This window comes from Larus michahellis, chromosome 6, assembly GCF_964199755.1.
Source record: "Larus michahellis chromosome 6, bLarMic1.1, whole genome shotgun sequence".
NCBI lineage: Eukaryota > Metazoa > Chordata > Aves > Charadriiformes > Laridae > Larus > Larus michahellis.
This window is the reverse complement of record NC_133901.1, coordinates 18,554,244-18,581,241: the sequence shown is the minus strand read 5'-3', so window position 1 is coordinate 18,581,241 and position 26,998 is coordinate 18,554,244. Positions and strand designations below refer to the sequence as shown.

General features: G+C 37.9%; 1 protein-coding gene across 3 annotated transcripts in view; it reads left to right on the top strand.

Moving 5' to 3' along the window:
- Positions 1 to 26,998, top strand: part of CAB39 (calcium binding protein 39) — a 43,068-nt gene that overhangs the window by 12,687 nt on the left and 3,383 nt on the right. For all 3 annotated transcript variants that reach the window (XM_074591492.1, XM_074591494.1, XM_074591493.1), the window contains exons 2-8: positions 9,329 to 9,485; positions 17,306 to 17,470; positions 21,291 to 21,409; positions 24,213 to 24,381; positions 25,134 to 25,193; positions 25,841 to 25,906; positions 26,780 to 26,923. In XM_074591492.1, the coding sequence (XP_074447593.1) occupies positions 9,372 to 9,485; positions 17,306 to 17,470; positions 21,291 to 21,409; positions 24,213 to 24,381; positions 25,134 to 25,193; positions 25,841 to 25,906; positions 26,780 to 26,923 (837 nt within the window). In that variant the 5' untranslated portion in view covers positions 9,329 to 9,371. The remainder of the gene's footprint in view (positions 1 to 9,328; positions 9,486 to 17,305; positions 17,471 to 21,290; positions 21,410 to 24,212; positions 24,382 to 25,133; positions 25,194 to 25,840; positions 25,907 to 26,779; positions 26,924 to 26,998) is intronic.

Here is a 26,998-nt window from a genome sequence, read left to right as displayed (position 1 = left end):
GGCTTTAATGTTGTCGTTCCTTAGGTGATCTTGTTCTTTTGTAGGTTATGTTTATTAAAGATCTGTTGTTCTTCAGATAAATTAGATGGAGAGCTATGATGTGTTGAACTTAGATAAACTTAGATTGAACATTAGAAATTCCTAGCAGGCCACAGAATTGGGTCTCCAAAGAGAGTAAAGGAACCATGGGAAAAATATTGGTTTTCTGAAACATTATTTTAAAAACGTAATAGTATGACATGGTTCTTATTGAAACTACATTTGGGTAAATATCCATTTTGAATTTTTTTTATGAGCTTTGTTACTTGTTCTTCAAGAGAATGGCTTTACTGAGTGCAGTTTTTTGTTTCTTGAGAGAATATTCTCTAAAGAAAATTACACCTTCAAGGATTGTACCTGGAGCGATCCCAGGACCATTCTCGCAGTCAATTGTTCTCAACTTCGCTTCAAAACAAAACGCTCAAAAAGCGTCCATGTGTTTCCCTTCCTATCTCATGCTAGTACTGCTGATTCTCATCCTCCTTCCTTATGTAACTAATTCATATTTTAGATAATCTATTTTTCCTCTGTCCATTGCACCGGCTTTCTGTTTAAAACTAAATGCTGATGTTGTGTTGCGAGTGGGGTTTCCTGTCCTTCTCCTGTGCAGTTTCTGATGTTCATACAGCTGTCTTTAGTTATTGGGACACATTAACTGTAGACCATATTGCACTATGCAAAATGAAGTCACAGATTAAATTGCAGCGTATTTTCTGCCTCCCCTTTTGACACTTCTTCACTCTCAAAATTAACCCTTAGATGTGTATCAGAAATCTGATGCAAAGAGCAAAACTTGTGGAAAGGAATGGGAATAATACATACCAAGGAATAGAAATAGTTACGAGGGGGACTCTCTTGCTTTGCATTTTTCCTTCCAAGGGTGGGTAGAATGGCACATGTAATTGCAGCATTTTTTGTCATGTAACAAATATTCTGGGTTTTGTGATGATGCGGTAAAGGCATCTGGGCCAACTGGGGATTGACTGTAATGCCAGGTTATGACAAAATTATTTGAGCTTCAACCTGGCCAGAAGTGGGCATATCGTCTGACAACATTTCTTGAAGCTTGAAGTAAGTTCACTTTTGTGCACAGTGTGTTAGATGTAGTAGCTACATTTTGTGGTGAAACTTGTGATTATTGTTTTTTAAAAACATATATTTACCAAGGAATGGGTGAGGCATTTACATGCTTGTCTGTATACCATATTGCAATATAGCAGTAAGGGTTGTGGGGAAATGAACGGGTGGGGTAACTCCAAACAGTACACCAGGGAAAGGAGCTGAGTCATAAGATTCCCTTGAATATGGAGAAAGAGGTGGGATCTCAGACACTGAGCATTAGGATTAACAAGCTTTTGTGCTTACACTGAATCCCTGAAGCCCCTCAAAAGCAGCAGCCTTGTTTAAAACCAATTTCTACTTAAGTTCTGCAAAAGCTCTGTAGCTGTGTGTTAAACTGCAATGAATATAATAATGTACAAATCACAAAATATAACATAGTTTTAGGAAGCTGCAGTGAGCTAGTCAAGCCAAATGGCAGTAGCTGCCCCTCTCTTCCCCCAGCACAGTGCAGGTGCCTGCTGGAGGAGGAGGCTCTTGAAGAGGCAGAAGGATCAGTAAAGTAATTAAATGGCAAGAGAGAAGCCTGCTTAATGAAAGGAATCAACTGGCATTTGGTGCTAAAGAAACAAGCAGGGCTGTGGACTGCTGGGGACTTAATTGCTCTGAAATTTTCAGAAAGCGAGAAGCTATCTCATATTATGTGCTTCATTTTTACTTAGGAATTTTGTTTCCAGTTTTCCTTTTTTCTGAATCCATTGAATTAATCTCTTTTGTTCACTTGCTCACCTGTGTTACAGCGGAGAATTTTTTTCTTCATGATTTTAATTTTTCTCTGAATTAATTTACCATTCTTAGGTATGGGATATTTTTTTTTTTCATTTTAATCTTGAAGTGGGTCACACCACAAATAATTCTGTGATGCAGAATTGTGAAACTCCCTTTGAATCGGATTAAAGCTTTTGTGTGCTGCAGACTTGATAGAACAAGCTTATAGTGAATTTTAAGGAAGAAGCTAGTGTTCAGTGGTGGGTGGGACGTGCCAGGTATGAGATGAACATGCCTGTCTTGGAAGTAAACTTATATGTATAAGTTATGTTCCTCACCGAGTATCACAACAGATCCAAACAGATCATTGATTGCTTTAGCCATATACTATGTAGAAAGTTTTACTTCTTGTGTGTAAGACAGTTGATGCAGTCGTCCTATCCAAGTTTTAAAGTTATCTGGAAATAAATGCTTGAAAGATGTGCAGAAATATTTAGAGGGTAGCAAAAACGCCTTAGAGCTGGAGCATACTCTTCAATTTTGCCAGCTGGTAGTGCCAGTAATTACCATTTACAACCATAGCTGTTCAGTTAATGGCATGCTTATGCAGGTAAATCCATGGTTCTACTAAATAGTTCATGCTGGAGCCCTGAAATAGATTGAGGTGTGGCTTCTGCTCTTTATCAGTCTCATTTCCTCCATGATAGGCAGGTTTTGCATGTGAGGTTGTATTAATAAACTGTGATATTTAGATGTGTATTTTGACTGTCAGGATTTAGTTTGTTTAGCATATCAAAAAGAACATTGAAAAATTATTTTGATATGGTGCCAAGTCTCTAGAAAATTGTTTAATCTAGTAGGAAACCACATATCCAGAACCGGGGCACTGAAAGAAGTAGTAGGCAACAGCACATGAAAAATGTGGAAGATTGTTTTGATGATGAATGTGAGTACTCAAATAACATACAGAAGGAAATGATGGATTCTGCTGTTGGTCAACTGTACATCCGCAATTAGGAGCGGTGAGGCCTTTGAGGAGGATGTTCTGTAGCCCAGAATTTGCAGTGACGACCTGGCAGTGGTATTTTGGATGCTTCAGAGTGGCACCTGGCTGCCATCCTGCCGTGCCAGCTGCCGCACGTGCCCCGCTGCAGCACAGGGCACTGGCTGCTCTTCTCCCTCATGGCACTTACTGAAGTTACCAACTCTACTTCCTGTATGTTATTCCGAGATAACCAGCAAAATTCTATAATCTTGTACAAGAGGGCCGAATAGCTAATATGATGTCTGCTTCTGTCTTTGAAGTACCTGAATATTCTTTTCCCAAGGAGCATGGTAGCTTGCATAAAAAACAGTTCTTGGATCAAAGGACTGGCTGTCAGTCTTCCTTCCGGATGCTGGGCATGTCTGAGAGTAAGGCAGTGATTTTAAAAATGCATAATTCCTTGATCTATTTCTGGTTTTATCGCTCCAGCCTGCCTTCACAGCAGTGAATTCTGTTAGTTCTGAACTAACAGCCGCTTGTAACAGTAAGACCTGATGAAAACTGATCTACGTTATTGTTTTCAATATTGGCTTAATGATCCTTGTTAATCCGAGAGGCATACGACAAAAGAGCAGATTCTGAGGGGAAATGAGTTCTATCAGCACAAACACATGCTCGCTGTGTTATATTTTTAACAGAAATATACCTCTATTTAGCAAGATGCAGCATGTTTTTTCAGTAATAGACTGATAAATTGTCAATTAAAAATCCATATACAGAGTAGACCCAACTGTTTATTGTGAGTCTGGGTAGACTTTGTAGACTCATTAACTTATTTAATTGTGTTTGCTTAAGTCAATCTCCCATGTGTTATTAACATTGTTGAATGTAATTGACACATGATAAGGATTTCAGGATAGGGGTTGGCAGCTTCCCTCTGCCCGGCGGAGGTGGTGCTGTGCCCTTCCCTCTCCTGCTCCGGCTGCCTCCGCTCCTCCTTCCTCCCTTGGGCTGGCTCTGGCTCCATCCAAGAGTGCCTGGTACTGCTTTGTCTTAAGAACATTTCAGAAATATTTTTTTTTTCTTCCTCATTTTTGTTGGGTTTGTCTTCTGACATTTTGGTGAGCTCAGTCGGCACGCTGGGCATTCAGACAAATATCAGGCCACTCGGAATAACTGATGGAGTGTGACCTTCCCCCTTCAGCCCTGCTGTTGGTTCAGCTCCAGCCTTACCGGTGAACCACCCCTATGGTGAGATCATGAGATGAGGGAGCTGATTCACGACTACTTGCTGGTCAAAGGGATGTTTCTTCTACGTTCCCTACACTACTCATCACTTACTTTTCTTTTGTGTGTGTGTTTTCTGATAGCTTAGTGAGTTGAATCAGCTTGCGGATGGGTCAGCTGGCTGTGGCGTAAAAGCAGGGGAAGGAGCGTGGTGCTGGGAGCAGAATGGGACCTCGCCATCGGCAGCAGACAGCTGTTGGGTTGGCTCATTCCTCTTGGGGAACCTTACCCTTAATTATTTGGCCTTATTAAAATTCTGTTGATTTTGTTTGGTTTTCAGCACTTTTCTTATGTGCACATTAACTGGGTGGTACATGTGCATTTTCGCTGGGCTTGGATGTTTTTAATGTGTGCGATTGTAGTCAGGAAGTGGCTGAAGGGGTTTTTCCTCCTCTTTTCCTCATTAGGAGCTTACTAAAAGCAATGACCTTAAACTCTTGGTGTGTAAACAAGGCAACAGGATCTAGCTGAAGACTTAATATAGTGCGATTAAACTGTGAGGCCTACAATAGATTAAGAAATTGAGTTTATTGTACCTGGTAGTTTCACAAGATTGGGAATGTAGCGTTTTTTGTACATTATTTAAGTAGCATTTTGCATGGGGGGAAAGGCAGACATTTGCTGTCCTGAGCTGGAATAGTGTGAATACTTGAATTCATTTGACACTTTATTTATGGATTGTACCTATATGCAGAGGAAAAAAAAGTTACAACTTTTTTATGTTGTGGTAATTCATGGTGTGTCATAAGCAGAAAGGCTGAGTTTGCTTTTGTGTCTTTGCTTATACAGCTAGTATTTCTTTACCTTCATTATAGCTTTAAAAGCCTGCATCACTGAGACTTCAGTGCTGGTAATTCGTTTGTCTGGAATAACTCTTTGCCTGTGTCACTGCAGTCATAAGTGTTATTGTGCCATTTCTTGTACCAGTATTTTTCTTGAAAATAGTCATGCAGGCATCTTACAATGTGCTTTATTTAAAAAACAAAACACGCCACCTACATCAAAAAAAAACCCTTCTACTGTTAAGTAAGCAGGTTTTAACCTGTAGCACGCACGTCTGTTAAGCAGATAGCACGTTTTCTGACCCTTCAAATAAGAAAAAGTTAACCATTATAAGAGAGAGTATACGCCAGCCTAGTGAATCTATTCTTTAGAGAATTAAAATTTATTAAAAGAGAGGGATTTCTTTATCATGCTTCTGTGTTTGTTTTTTGCTGCAAGAGGGCCATCCTCACTGAAAAATGCTTTTAAGTGCTGTCTGGTTAGTTAAAAAAACAATCTTGTATATGGAAAGCATTAGTTTTAAATTGGACATTAATTGATTGTGTGGTCAATGCAGTGAATAAAAAATATAAAGCCTTATACGTAAAGCAAACTGTGCACGGATGCATGTTGCATTGACAGAGCTGGGAATTATATACTATCTGAAACAGTGGGACTACTATCTCTTGTTATCACAAAAGCCCAAATGTCCCAGCACGCCTGAGTATGTGTCAGTCGTGCTTAAATCTCTGGCTATTTGGCTGCATGCCATATTGTTGTTTGAGGGTCCATTTGGATTTATAAAGTCACTTAAGATTTCTAAATGTGGCCGTGACACCAATACTTTGAGGACTTTAATTTTGTTAGGTTTGGCATGCTTGAGTATTGGTGAAATAAAATGCCTATGTAAGAAAACCTGAGTTTTGTGTAATATCGTTCATGGTCTCTTTTAACAAATGGATAAAAGCAGTGAGGTTTCTGGAACGGTAAGATAAAGCGAAGCAGAGCACAGAGCTGTCCGTGTACTTGTTGCAGTTTAACTCTTGAAGAGTCCTGTGATCCCTTCCTTAAGCCACAATCAAAACCTTATCGGGAATTTGCAAGGCAGCCTGGTGCTAGTAACGTGAAACAGTTATCATTTGACGTGATGTAAGGTCTGTTCTTATTTACAGAAAATGTCATTTGATGTTGTTTCCTTTTTTCCCTCGGGTTGCAGATGTGGGTGGTTGCAGTTCTTTCCGATCTCACACAGATGTTGTCATTGTCTATTGTGCGCAGGGTGCTGCTTGGGGTGGTTTTGCTGGGCTGAGAAGGGAACAGCCTGTCTGTGTTCTCCTTGCTGCACGAAGTACAGCGCTGAGAGACAAAGGACTGCTCCTGCTTTTTTTTTTTTTTTTTTTTGACAGGATGTGGCACAGGTTCTTCAGTAATAGTTTTGCTTCAGGGTTGGTGGGGTCTTCAGTCTTGAGGCCCCAGATGATGTTCCTGGCAGTGCCACTGCATTCCTTCCAGTAATAAACTTGAAATAGCAGAAACAATGCGTTTATTCCATTTTATACAATAAATGAAATACCTCAAAGCAAAATGTCACCTTCAGTAATCAAGGATGTGGATTTCCTTCTTAGTGGTGCTGGCAGTCTTTCCTGATTTTTCTGACTTGCTTGTGAGAAACTCATACAAGAACTTACCTGAATTGGGAAAAAAATGTTTAGTATAAATATATACTAGTGAACTGTTATTGATTGATTATTTTCTATTAGGTATGCTAATAGCAATACATGCAATATGTACATACAAGGTATGCTAATAGAAATACATACAAGAGATACAGTAAAACTTGTGTATGACCTGTGTATGCACATAGGTGTATCTGATTTATGCAGAACCTGGAAGGTTTTATAAATATGTCAAAGCAGTAGATGATTTTTAATTTAAAAAGAAGAAATTGAGCACTGTCTGGAGGGAAATCAAGTTTTGCAAACCTAGACATTGGGCACACCATGGGGACAGTTGTTTGTTATTATTCTATATTTCTCTGTTATATATGTTATCTGTATAGTCTTTTAGTTTAGAAGTAATTTAGTTGTGATTCAGAAAATGAGCAGAGACATTTTCTTGGTTTTGATTTCTTTTCTTTCTATATTGCTGTAATACCAGATTTTGTGATTCTGTATAATATTTTTATTCTTGCAAAGGACTGTTTTGTTTCCTACTGGATTTTATTCTGTTTTAATACATAATCCAAGGATTTAAGACTAGCAAATTCTTGAGCCAGTCTTGCTCTGTTACATGGACATAGCCATCTTCCAGAATGAATATGCCGAGTAGTTGTTAAATACTATTATTATCAGTGATGATATGCAAGCGTGAAAGAATCCAGCTTTGTTTTCAAGGCTCATTTTAATTTGGCAGGAGTAGTAATCAAAGGGAGAGATAAAGGGAACATTTCAAATACGATGCTTGAGGTATGTCATCTGTGTTGTGGGAAAATGGTACTTATTTTCACACCTGTCTCTTTCTAGGAAAAAAATTCCTGTGTGAAAATACTTTAATTTTCATTAAATGTTGTTTAAATGCCATGACATTTTTGTTAAATAGCAATGAGTAGACATTTCGTAAAGGTAGGTTCCTGTTCCACTACAGGTGACAAAGTTGAGGCATAAAATTCTCTTGTCTAAGGAATGACCTGTGGGTCCATTTTTACCTCTTAGGGTACGAGTCCTGCGTTTGCAATTTCAGTGTTACAACCCCTTCTTTGTGCAGGTTATGAATGAGAGATTACTATAATGAGACAATTATTATACTAGAAAATAAAAGCAACAGAAAGTCCTTGTGATCTGTTAAAGAATGGAAGGGGCTGGTGCAAGGTCTTGTTTCAGCCTTCATGACGATACTTTTATCTGAAAGTAATTGATTAAAAACTATCTACCTTATGCTTTTTATCATCTGGGTTAGGTCAGTTGCGGGCATGGAACAGTGAAGGCATGACCTCTGTAGCTGGTTACTTGAAATACCTATTTATGGAAATTTTCTTGGCTAAAGATCAGAGTGCTTCTGTTCTTCACCTTTAGATTGTTGCCCTTGGGCCAGTCCAACTTGTTTGTGTTAAAAATCAAAATAACTCAAAAATAGCCTCAAATTGGTATTTTTTAATCCTTGATCAAAACACCATTGAATACGATCAGGATTAACATTTTGGAGTTCATGATGAATGAGCTGGTATTTTAATCAAGGATCAAATTGCATAGTATTAGATTAGAAACTGTAACGTGCCGGTTATAGTTGACTAGTTACTAACTTCACGGACACTGTACGGAGGTAGAAATTACTAACTTTCAGGGTGATATCCCTTCTTTGTAATGACAGTGTGATCTCTGCTCTGTCAGCTCCGGCTGCCTTTTGTGTCTAGCAGAAGTAGCACTGTCAGCATTTTTAATGCAGGATTTCCTGTTCTTTTCTGTCTAGATTAGAGTTCTAGAAGTATGCTTTATGGAATTCACTTGTAAGACGCTTTTATTATTTAAATGGGGGTGTATGTGTTTAGTAACAAAAGCTTTTGTATAGTCATTTATACTAGTAATACTTTTCTATTTTGTACACAGAAGTGAATATATTTGTGTGTAAAAGCAAACGCATGTAAATATACAGAGGAATGGCTGTATTTGGATCCAAGAGCCAAATATTCTTAGGGAAGGAAAACTGCTCCTGTAAGAGAAGTGTTACCTTTTTGAAAAAGATACATATCAGGTGTTTGGTTTTTATGTTTTCAAGTGCCTTATTCACGTCCCTGTTGTTGGTGATTAACTTTGTTTCCCATAAAATGAGTCGGTGTGAGACTGTATTTCAGTATGACGCTACAGTAATACTGATACGAAAAAGCCAGGGCATACCAAGTGTTTTGACATAGGTCTGTAGCCTCGACTGCGTCGCGCTCGTAGCTCCTGCCCTAAGGCGCAGGCTTTGTGGTCTGCTTTGCATTTGTTATGGAATGAATATGGGTAAAAGCATGTACCTGGACAGTCATTGCAGCGCCACTGGGACATGATGACTTGTGTCTCAAAGACCTAATATAAGAAGGCATTTTGTGTGACAGCATTAATTGGACTAATTTGTCCTTGTTAGTCTTGCCCATATGTGGCATTTCTACAGTATATGGCTTTGGATATATTTAATGTACGCCTTTAATTTGTTCCTGTAGCATAAGATAATGATCTTAATGTGAATTCTTAGATTACGTATCTTGTGTTTTAAAAGAATTAGATACACAAGCATTTAACTTTGTCATGGCGGGCTCTTGTTCAACTGTCAAGGATGGTTATTCCACATAGGAATACCTTTGCTACTCTCTCTTGATCATCATGTGTATTGTTATACTGACTTTGTGTTTCTATTTTTGACACGCTTTTTTTTTTCCTCCTCCTTTTCCAGGTGAAGCAGGAGCTGTAAAAGGAAGACCTTGTGGCTCGCAATCATGCCATTCCCTTTTGGCAAGTCCCACAAGTCTCCTGCAGACATAGTGAAGAACCTGAAGGAAAGTATGGCAGTTCTAGAAAAGCAAGATATCTCTGACAAAAAGGCAGAAAAGGTACAGTTGGGACTTTCCAATTGCTAAACAGTAATGGAAAGGGGGGAAAAAAAATTTTACACCTGCACCTGTTGAAACTGAATAATTTAGGAATTACTTTTGGGTTTTATACTCTGATAAATGGTAAGTTATTATGTACCTTTGAACAGGTGTGTTTCACATTGGTTGGATTTGCATTTTTATGCCACTGACAGGTGATATGATATGTAAAATAGTTTGGTTTGGAACTGTAGAATGTCGCATTCTTTAATGACCAGCTCACAGCCATACAGTGTTCTGGTGCTTGTGTCCACTCTAGTGGCTTTGCTGCTGTACAGCAGTTCTGTCTGTGCTTGTGCATGCCAGTGTTCACGGAGCAGAGTGTCTCTGTTATTGAAACCGAGGAACTTTGTGTCTCCATGGATGTCAGTAGAGGATATACTTTTACCTTTCCTTGCCTTTCCGTCAGCCCAGAGGAAGATGTGGTGAAAAGTCCCTGTGCTGGTGCAGTTTCCTTTAGACGGGATGCTTTGCTGCTTCAGGGTCTGTACCTGTTGACAGTTGTTTAGTTCTCAACTGGTAGTCTTGACGGCTTTACTGAAAGTTCGGCCTGTGTGCAGCTGCGTCCCATTGCAAGGATATTTACTTTTTTTGATTAAGTTTTTCATAAAAAACTCAGCATAAGGGCACAGATTTCAATACTTCCAAAAAAAACCCCAAAGCCAAATCAAAAAAAAACAACCAAACAAAACATCTCCCTCTCCAATTTATCAGCTTTTGAAGCAGGCTATGATACCCTCCTTGGCTCCTCTCCCAGCATTATTTACCTGTTCTGTGCCATTCTTGGCATCCTTACAGAGTCACGTGTAGGAGTTAGTCACAGTCTTTTCCATGTTCACCGGTGTTTTTAAGCATGGTGTGGCCAGCTTCTCCACATCCAGTTTCACCTAGATTTGGCGCTACTACTTTAAGTGCAGGAGAATCTGGGTCTTAACTGAATTGCCATCTTTATCCTGATACTCATTAGAATCAGCATCTTCTACCCTAGTACCATACACGGTACGTTCCATAGTATTTTCCCCTGATGCTTTTCCTCCCTTGCTGGAGAGAAAAATGTTATAGCCTGCTATGCAGGCCTGTGTGGAGGCTGTGTGGATTTTCCTTGCTGCTGCTTTTCTTCTTTCTCTAATAAATGACATCTGTCAGGAGAGGAGGGGTAGGTGCATTCTGAAGAGTCCGTGATGAGACATGGCCCTGCCTCCTTCATCTCAGCCTCATTATGAATTCCTGGAGATGTGGCTTGATCTTAAAATCCGTGCTCTTTTGTGTCATCTTTTTCTTTTTGCTTAGACCTCTAATGGGGAACAGACCAGCTTCATTCCATTGTGCATAGCTGTGCACTGTATCACGTGCCTGTGTTCTTGATGCTGTAGCTGAAGATTATTATGTACCATTTGCTTCTTGCTGGCCTTTAATCCCGTACCTCCATCTTCTTTAAAGACGTCGTTTATGTGAGGCGGCTGCTTTGACAAAAAATAATGTGCTAAGCCTGTAGAGCTGTTTCTGCTGTGTCATATAGAAAGCGAGACATTCTGCGTTAAGGAGAGAAGAAGGGAACCTGTGCTCACTAGATTAAACACCAGGAGGGTTAAATACTGGCATTCAAAGACTGAACTTGCTATGGTGGTGCTGGCATCTGTCATCCTCGTTATTGAGAGGAAACCAGTTGATGAATCTGAACATTCACAACACCAGTGTCCGTGTCTCCATACAGAGAGTCTCCAGGAAACAGTTGTGTCATTGGCAAGCCAAGACTTCCATGAAGGTGACTGTGGCAGTTTATCTCAGATTCTCAGACTGTTTGCTGGCTTGATAGAGAAAATTCTTCAACATCTTACAGAGCAGTCATCACATCTTTGAGGGTACAGCTCTGATTTAACACCCTGAATTTGTGCCCTCTTCCTACCCGGTCTATAGAAATGACTGGAGTAACTTGTGAGTTAAAAGACAGCAAGGGTTTGAGCAGTAACTGCTATTAAAAAAGAAGAAAAATGTCTACACGCCCCTATCTCAATATTTAGGCATCTTTTTATCTTTCACTATGCCTTTTATTATTATGATTCTTTCTGCAACGTAAGTTTCCAGCTTCCTTTGGAGAAGAATTCTGTGACGATGAAAGGGTGAGTTCTGTGGCTGGTAGTGGAACAAAAATAGAAAAACTCACTGCACATAAAGACAAAAATTATTACCCCTTAGAAAAAGGGGAGAAGAATGGCAGAGTTTTTCTTTTTTTATAGCTCTACTTTATTACTGGTTAGACTTGTATAAAATTCTCTCTGTCTCTTTGCATCTGCTTCATTGTTGCTGTTCCATCCAGGGGTGTGCTTTTGTAGCCTGCCAGATAACAACAATGAACTTCCAAGGGCTAATCAGCATGGTACATTATCAGTGTTGGTTACTATTTGTGGTAAAGACAGCCTTTTGTGTGCAGAGAATGCTTACTTTTCCTACACTACTTTGCTTCTTAAAGCTAAGTACAGACAGTTGCATGTTTTCTTTACTCTTGAATAGATGGAATTTGAAATGTGTATGTAGATCAGACTAAAAAAATTTCAGCACATGTTGAAGTGAACTGAACATTTCAAAATTTAATCATTTTAAATATTTCTTCCACAAAATGAAATTAATTGTAAATGCCCTTTTGTTTTATACCTTACGGCTGACTGAGGTTCCAAAGACAAACTAATGCCTTTTCTACTGCAGTGTTTTTAATATGTAGTTCCTACCATGCAGTAGCAGCACAACGCTGTTATGAAAAGATTTAGTTTGCTGTGTAAAGGATGCTTTTTGAAAGTTTCCTAACACACTTGGAAATACAGATTTGTAAGAAAACTAGACAAATAATTTTCCCTAGAAATGAAAAGTGTAATTAATTATGTTTCAACAGAATACCTCAGTCTTTTTCAGTGCTTAGACAGAAATTTAAAACCTTTAATATTTTGTGAGAGGAAGAAAAAGCAAAGTAAGTAAGAAAGATTTTTAAAGCTTGGACAGTGTGTGTTCCTGTACGTACTTTATAATCAAAATGTGAATTCTAGTTGCATGTTAATCTACTTTTTTCTTTTTTTTTTTTTTGATCTCTGTGAATACTGGAGAAAAATTAACCAGGTAATTCTCCAGGTCATTTTGAAATGTGGTTTAATTTCGTGGTACCCGCTTAGGAGCGGAGACCTGAAGTGGCTGTAGAAGCTGGGCTGTGTCTCGCTGCTGCCGGCCTGCCCCCTGTACCGCGGCACCGGCTGCTTGTTGGCTGCAGTCTTGGACTCAGGATAGAGGCGATAGCTTGCTGTCTGGTAGTATTTTGGAAGAGAAACTTGAAATAACAAGTGCTTTATAACTGAAAACGTGTTCATCACATATGCTATTAGCTTTCCGTTGCTTGTGTTTTTCAGAAAGGGGGGGCTAAAGGGAAGGAAAACTCCATTCATATAAGTGGGACGTACCCTTGGTCTAGCCCACTAGTTAGTCTTTTATTCGCATCTCTTCCTCCTCTTTGGCTGACATCAGCATTTATTTTTATACTACCAGTTCACTTGGTTTGTGGCACACATTTACTGTCGTGAAGGTAAATATTTACTCATGTAATAAACTTGTTCTTCCCTCCCCTCTGACCTTGGGTTAACCTGCTCAGAGCAGCTCCGGTTTTGGTTTTCGGATAATTGTTTCAACTATGTCGTTAACCCGTGTGGGTTGACTATTGCAGGCATGGTTGGTCTCTCTTCTTTAAGTTACCTGTTCTGTAAGATGGACAGTATACTGTATGTATGGGATAATGCAACACGCTGTTCTGATTCAGCTGTCAGAATGTGGTGGTATCGCGTCCTGTTGCCATAGGCGTAGATCAGATTTAATTCTGAGTTGAAATGAGTTAACGCTGTTATTTACAAAGCAGTAAAATTTTAAATTTGTTATGCACGTGCTTACAATTAATTCATGGTTGAAAGAAGGCAAAAGGTTAAGTAATCTGCCTTGCCTACTGCATGGGGCTGTTACTCGAGGGGTAAAGTTGGGGTTGCTTCTGGCAGTAGTGGGTGAGAAGACGTGCGTCTCTTCTACTTGAACTTAGCTCTTTAGTGATACCTTCATGCTAGATGTCTGCTAAAAAATAATGTGATAATTTTTGGCCTTTATAATAAACTGGTGGCACTGATGTAGATAATCATATACTTACAGCATTGTATGTTTTTGTGTTTTGAAATCCAATAAATTTAAATAGGATTATTAAATGGTGTTTTTACGATAGATACTGCTCTAGACTAGTAAACATATTCATCAAGACAGGCTTAAAACTAAAGCTAATTTATGTTTTTGATAGATGTTTTCATTAATAGTGCAGTTTATATCACTGCATTATCAATGTGGATAGAACCCTTAGCCATAGACCTGATGCTGAATGCATCTTAAATACTTCAGGATTCACCATGTGTTCTTAGCTTTTTCTACCATTTCTCTAAGTAAAGGCCAGTGTTGCTTCATAAAACTTAAATACTCCAGCTGTACAAATCTATTTGCACTGCTTAACATTTAAGGAAACAGTAAATTTTGGAAATACCCTAGACATTGGAATAAACTGTAGTGGTTCATCGCTGTAAAGACATGCAGCTGATTCTGGTGGGACAATCATGCCTGTGACTTCATGATATCTGTTGATATTTTAAATAATATTTTCCTGTCTTTGATACAAATAGAGAAGTAAATGCTTTCTTCGTTTTCCTTACTTTACATTTTACTTTTATAGTTTGACTTGTCCTCAAATGGTATTGGTTGTCTGACACCATTGAATTTCAAATGTGACTTGTCACAGAAATTTTTCTCTAAAACTGCAGTTGCTCCAAGATTGCACCTTCTCAGTACTGAGAATAGATATATGATTTTAATATATATAAAAATATATTTTAGTATATTTTTAATATATAAACATATATTTATAGACCGTAATATGTAGAAGAAATATATATATTCTGTATACATAATGTATGCTCTGCTTACGTTGTGCATTTTGATTTTTCTCTAGAGATTTTTTTTTTCCTGTTAAAAGAAAGCAGTGCATTAGGCAATTATTTAGAACTCAGTATCTCAGGAAATCTCGCACATAGTGCGAGCTAGTCTTCTCATCTTTCTCAAATGTTTTTGGTAGTTTTTCACTTAGCTCTTAACATCGATATTTAATGTAGCATTATATTTTTCAGTGTAGCTCAGTTCCATTCTGCATCTGAAATGGCAAAATTAGCTCTGTACATCATGTATTTGGAATATGAGAGTTCATGGAATATAGAAGAGTAGAGAGATTCTAGAACAAGTTTGTAAGAGTTTTTCTAGTCCTTTTGATGTTGAGTTTTAGAGTAGAAGAGGAGGGAATATAGCAATGTAATATTTTATAGAAGTGTAGTGTATAAAAAGACCTTGGTTATTGATAGAATACTATCAAAGACCTCATATTTCTGTATTTGTAGTATGTATCCAGAAGAGATAGTTTGGCCTAAGTTGAAGCGGTACGAGCAAGTCTCTTTCCATGATGGAGGTGGTCAGACATTGGTACGGGTTGCCTGGAGAGGTTGTGGAGTGTCCATCCGTGGCGGTTTTCAGAGCATGGCTGGCTATGAGCCTGATCAACCTGATGGATTCTGAGGTTGGCCTTGCCTTGAGCAGGTGGTTGGACCCGATGACCTCCTGAGGTACCTCCCAACCTAAGCTGTTCTACGTTTCTGTGTCTCTAACTGTTAGCACTTCCAAGTTCAAGTGAAGCACATTCAGATGTCTTGACAGTTGTGAAGAGCATAACAAATAAATCTAAGTCCTGATGTCTCTTCTTGAAGTTACTGAGTTGTATGTTCATGTTAGGCCAGAAGGCTATTTTTTGCACTTGGTGTTTGGAAACACTATTTTTTTTTCTGTCTGGTTTGTAAGCATTTCCATTAGTAGCATCTTTCTTTGTGTGGTGGTGAGGGAAAGCCTTCAAGTGTGATTATTAAAGTTTTGGGAGGATTGTTCATTTTTCTGGGGTTTTGGTATGAAAAATTCTCCACTGGCATTCTTAATTGCAGGCACGCCCTCAATATTGCCATCATCTTACTTAAAATAGGTAGTTCCTTGAACCTCTGCCTTTCTTCCTCTTTCATCTTGCTTTCTAAATTAGTGTGCAGGGACAAACTGCAGTAGAATTTTTATTACTGCTTCCTCTTTTCTTGGTAGCCATACATCAGAGGCATCTCTTCATATCTCCGCATTTGACAGATGTTCCTCTTCTTTTCCTAGTAAAGAGATATTTCTTCTGAATTTTAAAGTAATAGAACAGTCGTGTGTGTAATACTACTACAATATGGTGAGCTGGCTTTCTCATTTTACGTCTTCAGGAGCTGTCATGAATCTAAGCAGTCATATTGAGCACCTGCTTCTTGCTGTCCTACTAACAGTGCACAGAAAATCCTTTGGAATTTCAATTAAGGTGGAGCCAACTGGGACTAGGAACTGCAATTAGCAAGGAGAGAGAGGGAGCGGGGAGTGGAAAGTTGTGGAGGAGCTAAAAATGATATGGAGCCTCCTTAAAGGTTATGGAATCCTTACTTGCATACCTAGCAAAGCTGGAATGGCTTTGGCTTGAATAGTGCATGGGTCATGCTGATCTTAAACCTCTCTAGATATAATGCACAAGCGAGAAATCTTTTTACATACCCCTTATAAGAAAAACAATATCCAGGAAGTGATAATTTTTTCACTTCGTTAGTTTTCCACATGCTACCAATCATAAATACTTTACATTAAAGTGTATGCATACCTCGTTGGCAGGTTCATCTAATTACTAAAAATTAGTGTACTTACTTTTTAGGCACGTTAAGAACTAATACAATATAATTAAACCAGCTATTTATGATGATCATTCTCAGCGTTTTGCCCTCAAGGTACGTAAACATATATATATATTGAAAGGAGTAGTTCTTTTTTTTCCAAGATAACTGTGTTTTATGATTCAGAAGTGGGTCTTCAGAAGTGTTCTTGTTGATTTCTTTTTTTTTTTTAGCTTTACTCATGAGATAACTCTGCTTCCACTGCTACATCTAAGTACTGCCCCAGCCCATCTGGCTTCCCTAAGTGAGACGTCAGACCTGTCTGTCTTCTGTAAGATGGACTTCAAATTAGAAGCATCTTAGGCTTTTAATTGTCTCCTGTATCACTGTGTTCTTTTGAGCGTACCTCTTTCTGGGTCTATTTGCCAGTTTGTTCTTCTATTCTGAAATAACCTGAAAATGGAAGGAGGTCCTCTTTGAGGTTTTGTTAGTTATGAAGGAAAAATTTCATCCCTGCTGCCCGGAATGGGAGCCTAGTATTTGACAAAACCTGACGAGTGCAAAATCTGTAGGAGGGGGTGCATCTGCAGTTCACTAGGACAGGCATGTGTCTCCGTGTCATGTTTTCCAACCTGATCCTGCGTACCTCTGTTTTACAGAACGGAAATTTTGTTGGGTTCTTTTCATCCCACTTCAGGGGATTTTTGAATGGGAAGTTTAAAGTCAGTAAAAAGGAAGAGATTTTTACTTTTGCTAACTTGTCAAATAAATTGCGTATGTCTTGCCTCTGCTTTTTTTTTTTTTTTAATAACACATAACTGTCTCATTTGCAGAAAGATTATCTTTTTTTTTTTTTTTAACAGGTTGTCATTTCCTGATTATTTTTTTTCCCCTTAATGGAAGCTCGCAGATTCTAAGAATAAGAGTGTGCAGTTACAAAAACAAATGACGTTGTGCTCTAACTGTATTTTTTTTTTTTTCCCCCATTTTCTTTAGGCCACTGAGGAGGTCTCAAAAAACCTTGTTGCCATGAAAGAAATCTTGTATGGCACAAATGAAAAAGAACCACAGACAGAAGCTGTGGCACAGCTTGCTCAAGAGCTGTACAACAGTGGTCTTCTTAGTACCCTAGTAGCCGACTTGCAGCTAATCGATTTTGAGGTAAGGAACGAAGTTTGGCATTTCTTATATTGCGTATGTTAAAATAAACACATCGGAATTCCTGCCACTTTAATTGGTTCAGACATCGTTTGATCTTCAGCTTTCTTTTTCTGGCAGGGACAAAACCATTAGAGAGAGAACTCATTCCAGACTACCTGGAAAATTAAGCAAATACAGAATATGAAATCTGTGAATTTAGGCACATAAACCACACAAAATTGAAGTAGATAAACCTCTAATCCTGATGATACGGTTCTCTTGAAACTATGGGATAATTCTTAATTGTTGTGTACCCAGGAGGGTTAATCTCTAAGCAGTAATACCATAGTGAACACAAACTATCATACTACAAGGTGTGTCTATATTCTCATCTCGTTAAATTAAATTACTTGGAAAAGTAAGAGAATTATTGCAACATTTATGAAGAATTTTAAATATTTAAGGTAAAGCTGTTATTTTTAATAACAGTCCACTATTTATCTCTCTCTTTAGAAACAAGTGATGCAATCTTTTTTCTATTTTCCTTGTGGTTTTTTTCTGTTTACTAAAAAAGCAACAAACCCAAGTTTTTATTGATTACTTCAAAATAGCAGTACTTATTTGTATTTAAACATATCTCTAGATAAACCTCTATCTGGCATTTGCAACATCACATAGAATAATTTAGCTTCACATTGCCATAGTGAAAAATCACCCTATTTAGTGATAAGAAATTGCAGTACAGTGGGATTTTCCTATTTTTGCTGAGGTCCCACAAGAAGAATGCGGTTGTCTAGGAAAGGAGCCAAACCCCACGTATCTCACTCCACATCCGTGACCATAAAGATCATCCCACTTAAGGTTGCTTAAAAATTGTATTGTTGATAAACAAGTTGTTCACAATGCAAACACAACAGTTTAAAGTCCTATTGTAGCATGACATTCCAAAAACAATGGCTTTCTTCCCTGTTCTTTCTTCTCTCCCCTCCACCCCACCCATAACTCCCTCTGATTTTTGTTTAATTATAATACAGTGGTATTTTTTCCCTACCCACACAACTGTTTATACCAACCATAAAACATTCAGGTTGTTAAATAAGCAAGGAGACCTGGGAAAGCTGAGAGGGAATGCTGAAATGTGATGGCCATTAATTGCTGAAGAAAGGAAATCATGAAACGTCATCTGGATTCTGCTGACCTCTAGATTCTTATCAGCTTGGTGTTTACTCAGCCCAGTTATTAGTGAAGGAAACCTTCATTATCTCCTGGTAATGAAGAATGATAACAATTTGTACAGGCTTGCTCTCATTAAGGAGAACTATTCATTTTATTCTAAGGGGACTTGAAAAGATTGCAAGTAGTTTCCTGCTTGTGGACTTTCTGCTGCTTTGTTACACGAGGATATGACGGTTCCCCCTTGAGAGAGAACGTCACTCATGCCGCTTTCTAGGCTGGACCACGTGTGCTTTTTAAGGATGGGATCTGGCAGACTGTCCAGCTATTGTTATTACCTAGAATTGATGTCAACACACCTATGCTCCAAACCTACACTAGCTTCCCAGCTGTTACAAAGTCAATCAGATGTTGGCTTTGATATCCCAAATCCCTATGGTTGGGTGTTACTGCATGGAGAGGATTTCTCCATTACCGGTGGAGATACGAACTTGGTTTCCTGTTGATTCTTCAACTTGAAGAGTAAGTCTAGCATTTATTCCTTCTGGTGCCCCACCACAGCTTGAGGTCATTCAGCGATGAAGTGAATCTCGTCTTTTTTGGTCAAGAACTTCACTCATTTCTGAAGAGGGTTTCCTTGTAGAACAGGAATAGACAGCTAATTAATAGACAGGGACTGTTCACTCTGACTCTTAAACTGTTTTAAATGTATTTGCATGTGAATAGTATGGTTAAAAAAAAAAAAACAAAACAAAAACAGAAAAGTAACAAATTTTCTGTTTTAATTAAGAAATTGCCTGACTGTCCAGACCTTGCTGTTTGTAAAGGCCTGAATGAAACCCATATCTGGAAAATGAAACACGTATCTGGAAGCCTTCTTTCCAAGTAAAGTGGTCAACGCAACTATCTACTTACCAGTCTTATAAATTTACCAGTTATCTCCCTGCTGATTTTTGCCGGCATGTCTGTAGGAGAGATGGTATCCCTTGTGGAACTGTGGGGTTTTTTTTTCTTGGATTTTTTTTTTTTTTAATGCAGAAAAAACAAAACAAAAACGCCTTTTGCATAAGGGAGCCTGAATCCTTCTGCTGGGAAGACAATACTAGCACAGTCTCCCCCTCACCTCTCGCAGTCGTGACTATTGGCACAGGGTTCGGTGTCTGTTTGCCCTTGTCAGGCCATGAGATCACTTAGTAATAACATCCTTCTAACAATAACTAGCCTTGGTATTACTGTGTACCACTATCAGTTCAATCATGTGCATAATAAGGAAACGCTGTTCTTGCTGGGGAATCCAAAGCAAATTGTGAGATCCAGCGCAAAATTGGCAATGTTACTGAATGAGAGTTGATGACTATATTATGTGGAGTTTGAGTAAAGCAATTTCTGGAAACACTGCTCTACTCATTTCGGAACAAAGAGTTCTGGTGTTGCTTTGGGCTGGCTTTCAATGGAATTGTAATTGAGAAAACAAGCATTTACAAACAAACTCTTATATCCTGAAAACAACACTCTAACAAAACTGTCCGTGGTAATTCACAAACATGCCATTTGTAAAACTACAGTCCTCCTACATTTTTAGAAACATTCAATTTTTTTCTTATGCAGTATTCTCGATTAGAAAACGGAAATAATTTTGAATAATTGCTGCTGTTTTTAAAATTCTTCCTACTTAAATGTACCTTGCAGTTTAGACAACAGCTTGCTGATGTTACTCGGGGCATTTATAGTACAGCTCGAGATTGTCAAGAAACATTATTCGTGCGTAACATTCAGGGACCCTTCAGGTGGAGTTGCTTAACAGGCCTTTATTCGCAAGCCTGGGCTTAGCACAAGTTTGCCTGGGCTTTTTCTGGATTAGATCTGGTAACACGTTGTCCTGAAGTTGTCTTTATGGCAATCCAAAATGGCAAGTTAATTGCAGAAATCTGGGTTTTAAATAGTGCATGTGAATGACAGTAAAAAGTGCTTAGATTAATAACCGTTTTTTGTTAGATGTCAGTAGCTATGTCCTGACAGAAGATAAAAATAGGAAATGTTTATATATTGAACAAAGAGAACACTTCCAGCTGCTTTTATACTGTCTGGTGCTATCCTTGTGCATTTTCTGGTGTATAATCTGTGCTGAATTCCAGCATCCTGGTCTTATTTATACTTTTTTTGTCAATTAAAAAATGGGAGACATGCATTTTAGGTCAGCGGATGATTTCCCTTTGTAGTTTTTATTTATTTATGTAGCTTCCGTAAGTTACAGTTTTAAGTTGGATGTTAACACTGCAGTCAGAAGTGCTCTTAATGGTGGCATTACGTGTTCCTAGACCAGGGGAGAGGAGAAGGGATTATTGAAGAAGCACACTTTCAGGCAAGAGCACAGTTAAAAACTGGTATGTTATTAGCAGAAACAAGTATAAAACAAGCCCAGGGGACTGATGCTACGTAGAAGTATCTGATGAAACATCAACTGGCTTTGCTTCTTAATGTAAATCACCCATGATCTGGCTGTGACGTGATGTTTTGAGTGCTTTGGCATATTTGAAATAAGCATAAAGAAAGAGAATATTTGATCTGCAGAACTCACACGGTATGAATGTATGAAATGATAATGTTTAATTGTTATTCGTCAAGTGGACTTGAATATTATGTGTTTAACTCCTAATGTTTTTGACAGGGCAAAAAAGATGTTGCGCAAATTTTCAACAACATTCTCAGAAGGCAAATTGGTACAAGAACTCCCACAGTCGAATACATCTGCACTCAACAGAATATATTGTTCATGCTATTAAAAGGGTATGTACACATACATAAATACACTTTTACATGAAGTAAGAAGTTTTAAAATTCATGGAGAAGCAGTGAGCTCTGAAATGTGTTTTTTTTTTTTTCTTCCTTTGCAGTATGCTTTTTTTTTTTATCTTAGGGCCTGTAATTCCCCTAAGTAAAGGAAAACTTGAGTAATAAACCACCAAAAATATACTTTTGTGTGAAATATGACTGAAAATTGACAACTGCTAGTGGCCTAAAATATTATTACTGGGGCAGCGCAGACGTTTTCCTTTCAGAATATTATTTCATCTTATTTAAACTATTCCCTTGTGAACTTACTCCTTCATCAAGAGTTAAAGGCTGTTTTTTTCCTTTAACCATTGGTCACTTCCAGTTCTCTGTCCTATCCCCTGCTCTTAGTTTGGTCTTAGACTTTTTATTCATAGTGACTTATATACCTGTAGTGACACAAATGCATCCACTCAAATTTGACCAAAGAAAGAATGATTTGGGGCATATGGTGCATACCAGATGGCTCTTTCTTCCTCTGTTCTTGTATTTGGTGTGCTGGATGTTGGAGAATCATGCCATACTGAATACGTGGTTGCACGTGTAGAGCTGTGGGTCTCAAACGTGAAAGCAGAGAGGTGTTATTAACATTTTCAGGTTAAAACAAGATTATTCTTTTTTTAAAAAAGAGAATTTAAAAAGAATTGCTGACGTTTCTAGTAATGTTAATTAGGAAAGTTCTAAAAATTGCAATTCCAATGTGTTTGGGGTAGAAAAGTTCGTCAAATACTAATAAACCATTTCAAAAATGCGGCTATTTCAAGTGCTAGTTTTATAATTTTTGTTAAAGCTGCTAAGTTAGGCTTACTGCAGTTGATGAGTATTTATTCCACCTCCTGGGACAGCCAGAGGATGTCCATACTTCTCAGTGACTACTTACCTCTGTTCTGTTGGTAGCACTGAGATGTGGGAATAATCAAGTATATTTTTAATGTTTAAACAGGAAGCTTTATTGTGTTTTTCCTTTTCCCTCCTCCTACTTCGTAGTAGTAATTAGAGATGCTGACTAACCTGCCACATACGTGGCATATTAGGCTAATTCATTGTGACATCTCAATGTGTTTACCTAATCTTGGCCATTCGTGTAAGCCACTGGAAAGTGGATCATGCAAGAAACTTTCTCTGTGGAGAAAGCGGAGTTTTACATCTTTGAGTTTCATGCTGACTCCCAAGATTTCACACCAGAAGCGGTACGGAATGTTTGCTTCAATTCGTACGAATGTAAGGTGTACGCTTGTCTGCCAGAAGTGCTTTGTCGTTTTGGCTTTTTTTTTCCCCCGCATTACAGCCCTGATTTTGAGGGTGCAGAGAGATAAAACTACGTTCTCGGCATGCTCTCATTGATATGTGACTGAATGGGGGCTGTAACACATTCGTCCTAATTTTTAGTCTGTGTTGTCACTCTTCAGAGAGCGTTATTTTGACAGGGATTGTTGAAACCCATATTCATAAGTCAGGATGTTTGAAATGGGCATTTAGTTAGCTTTAATGACTTTAATGTTACATCTGGTATCCAACTGAGGCAAATTTATGTAAATTTAAACTATGGGGTAAGTTGCAAAAAGTTCAGTAGTTTCCAAATCTCCATGACAGGTTAAATGGGAAAGTATTGCAGGATTTAACATGAAAATTAATTCGTAAGAAAATGCTTTTGTATGGTAATGTAGTTAGTACTTAGTATGCACAGTGATACTTTGCTCCTGAATTGTTCTGGTGAATTTGAATTAGCTTCCAGTGGTATAGGACTAAAGATTGTTTAGATGGAAGGCAGGAAGGTTATACAAGAAGCGTTGACTGCTCCAGAACCAGGTAGGAACGACAGACATAACTTTTCTGTAGACTGGGATAGCTTATATTGCAACATGCTGAGATGAGCTCTTGGTTTGGAAAGGCAGTCCCATCTTCTTCCAGGGTTCTACTATTAGCTTGCTTGGGAAAGCAATACAAAGGTGTATTTCTATCAAATGTGTCTTCAAACACACTATTGTGAGATTTTGACAGCTGCTGTTGGCATATGCTAAAATCAGCTGAGAGAACTCTGTAGTATTTGAGCAAGAAAGCCTGCCAAGGAAGTGCAACGACAATTTCTAAGCCATCAGGGATGGCTTCATCACTTCCATCAAATCGGTGATGGATGTGTTCCAGAGGCTTCTTGTAAGGATGTGTGGATGCTTTGCTAGAAGCAATAACGACTTGGGCGCGGAGAAAGGTGTTCAATATTGTCCTTACAATCAGAGGACGCTGTTGCCAGCAGTTCAAGCTTGAAGCCTGGGATGTGTAGAGTAGCCAGTGATGCTGAAAAAGAGTTTAATGAAAGAGGAGACATGAATTTATGTTCAGTATTATTAACCCTTCATGCTCATATTATGCGTAGTCTTATGTAAATTGCGGTCATGTTTAAGCAAACCGCTTTCAAGACAGAAGTCACTTACTGCTTTTCCAGATGTCTGCAATCCCACCAATATGAAAAAAGAAAACTGATTTTGAGTATGAAGCAAGTATTTTTATTTAGTCTTGTTTCTTGGTTTGCGAAAGTCATTTGTATTGCCTAGAATTTGGCATTTAATTGGCAATGATTTCAGTAATATTTCATAGAAGTGTTTAAAAGTGGAGTTTAATGCAGAAGTAAGCACCTCTAATTTTTTGAGTTTTTGTTTACTTGATAGCACTGAAAACCGTAATTAGTAGTATGGTGCGGCAAGGCTAACTTGTGAAAGTATTTATAAAGAATCTTCGTGGTTTTTTTTTTTTTAAATAGGTACGAATCTCCAGAAATTGCTCTAAATTGTGGAATAATGCTTAGAGAATGCATCAGGCATGAACCACTTGCTAAAATAATCTTGTGGTCAGAACAATTCTATGATTTCTTCAGATACGTGGAAATGTCGACGTTTGACATTGCTTCAGATGCATTTGCCACATTCAAGGTAATTTACATACAACATTTGAATTATTATTTCTGTAGTTCTCTTCTATGTGAACCCAGATGTTGTGTGTTACATTTTGGGGCAAAACAAGCCTAGGGAGAAGGAAAAAAAATAGTTGTGATGCAAATGGGTAAGCTGGACACTGCTCTTCCTTATTTGTCAGAATGCAAGACGTTTCTTTAAATCTATATACTATGTTTCAAATAACTTTTATTCCAGAAAGCAAGATTTAAACTATTATGCATTAGCTGAATGCATGTTCACTTCCATGCCAGGGGCTTTTAAATCTGTCTCTCTAACTCCTCAAGTGAGCAAACTCCTTTTCCTTCTGCTACGAACCTGGGTATATTTGATGCTGATGCTTTGTTTGGGGAAACTTTTTTTGTTCTAAAACAACTGGTTATGGGGCTGTAAGGATAATATTGGTCAGCGTTAAATAGTGGATCTTAACCTTGGTTGTGTATAGTTCTGAGCAGAGTATAGCCTTGATCCATAAATGGCATTCTTCAGTGATAATTCCACAGGCTATTTACCTGTATGAATTAACATAACAATCATAGAAAACCTTTCCTAAGTGATGCCAAGATCCTTAGCAATGTCCATGTAACTGCATTTATGTCCTAAATCTCTTTGTTTAATGAAATAGCAAAATTGTCTATTGGATATCTTATGTGTGCTCACTGTTTAATGAGAATGTATATGTACTGTTTAAATATTTTAGTGAAAATATTGGTTTTGTGCTCTTTTTACAGGATTTGCTTACAAGACACAAGTTGCTAAGTGCAGAATTTTTGGAACAACATTATGATAGGGTGAGCAGATATGTTTTAATATTCAGAATTTTGTACTGCTGTGTATCTTATTTGAAAAAATCAGTATTTTCCTTCCTTGTTTAGATTCAGGTTTGGAAATTTACATACAACACTAAACCACATGAACTTACAGTAATTTCTGCCAAGCAGTAAAATTAAGATCAAAATCTTATTGTTGAATGTCGAAAGGCAAAAAAACAAGAGAAGGTGGGCAGAAGTCTATTTCTGTGAAAACTAGATCCGACTTTTCCGCTAGAGGGAACCCTTTCCTTGTCTTTTTCTTTTGTCTCTATCAACCCGTGGCAACCACAGAATACAAGATAGCCCTCCTCCACCTGCTGGGGACTCCTGAAACGAATTAACAGTGTTCAATACCGGGAACTATTATGCTTTAAGAAATAATGAGATAACTGCTTTCACCACGTTGCAATCTAAACATTAAAGGCTCCTGAACGAGTAAATAAAAAATTTTTAAAGCATATACAATGTTTAAACAGTAGTGACTTTCAGGAACCTACTGAGATTTCAGATTTTGTTTACATTTTTGTAATGGATTTGCATCTCCTCCGGTTTGTTGTAATCATTTGGAAGAAGAGTGTGTATGACACTTGGAAAGGTCCTAACCATTCTCTTTGTTCTGTGTTTAGTTCTTCAGTGAATATGAGAAGTTACTTCATTCAGAAAATTATGTGACAAAGAGACAGTCACTTAAGGTAAGGCAATTTTATTTTCTTCTTAAATGCAAAGTTAGAGAATTCCTTCAATTTCAAGGTGGGTTGACTTTAGTTGAAATGGCTTCAGTCGCTACCTTGGGTAGTGTGTATTTTAATTTTTCGTCTGTTTTAATTCTTGGGATCAGCTAGTTTTTTTTAGTCCAGTCCTTCCATTATTTAGTGTCCAGCACGCACCAAGTTGTTTCTCTCCCTATGCAGAAATGGCTGTATGCAGGTATGTTTATTTTTTGGGCGGGGGGGGGGGGGGTTCCTTCAACAAATCTGGACACATTTAAATAATTTAATAAAGGTTCACACAGTGTGACTAGAGCAATACTAATCCTAAAATCACTATTTCTAGCCTACTTGAATGTAAATATAATGCATAACTTGTAGCAATGGTGGTACTTGTAGGGAATATCCTTTTACTCCCTTCTGGACAAAGAAGGTAGCAAAGGAAGTGTAAGTATTTCTCATTTGAGGTGTACTAACTCTTTTTGTTATTGTTGGGGTTTTTTTCTTTTGTTTTTTAAAACCACATTCTTATTGGTGATGTATAGCTTCTGTATAAATGAAAAAAATATGAAATCATGGGGAAAAAGAATGAAAAAGACTTTTCTTTCAATTTCAGTCCTTAGTAAGGGGGAAACAAAAGGCCATTTTTTTCACTTGTTGAGAAAAAGGAAAATCACATCATCAAAATAAGAGGAAAATGCACCCTGCACGTAGAAATTCAGGGCATTTGAGTTCTGTTGTTACTATATTTACAGACTGGTGTCAACTACTCAGTATATTTGAAAGCACTTATGAAAAAGTTGTTTCTTATGTCTGATATCAGTCATTTTTTCATTTGGGCATTTTTTCCGCTTTTAGCTTCTTGGTGAATTGTTATTGGACAGACACAACTTCACAATTATGACGAAGTACATCAGTAAACCCGAAAATCTCAAACTAATGATGAACCTTCTACGAGACAAGAGTCGTAACATTCAGTTTGAGGCCTTTCATGTGTTTAAGGTATGTTTAAAAAAAAAAAAAAAAGACAATAAAACAAACAACAAAAGAACCCCACCAGAAGTTGTTTAATTGAGT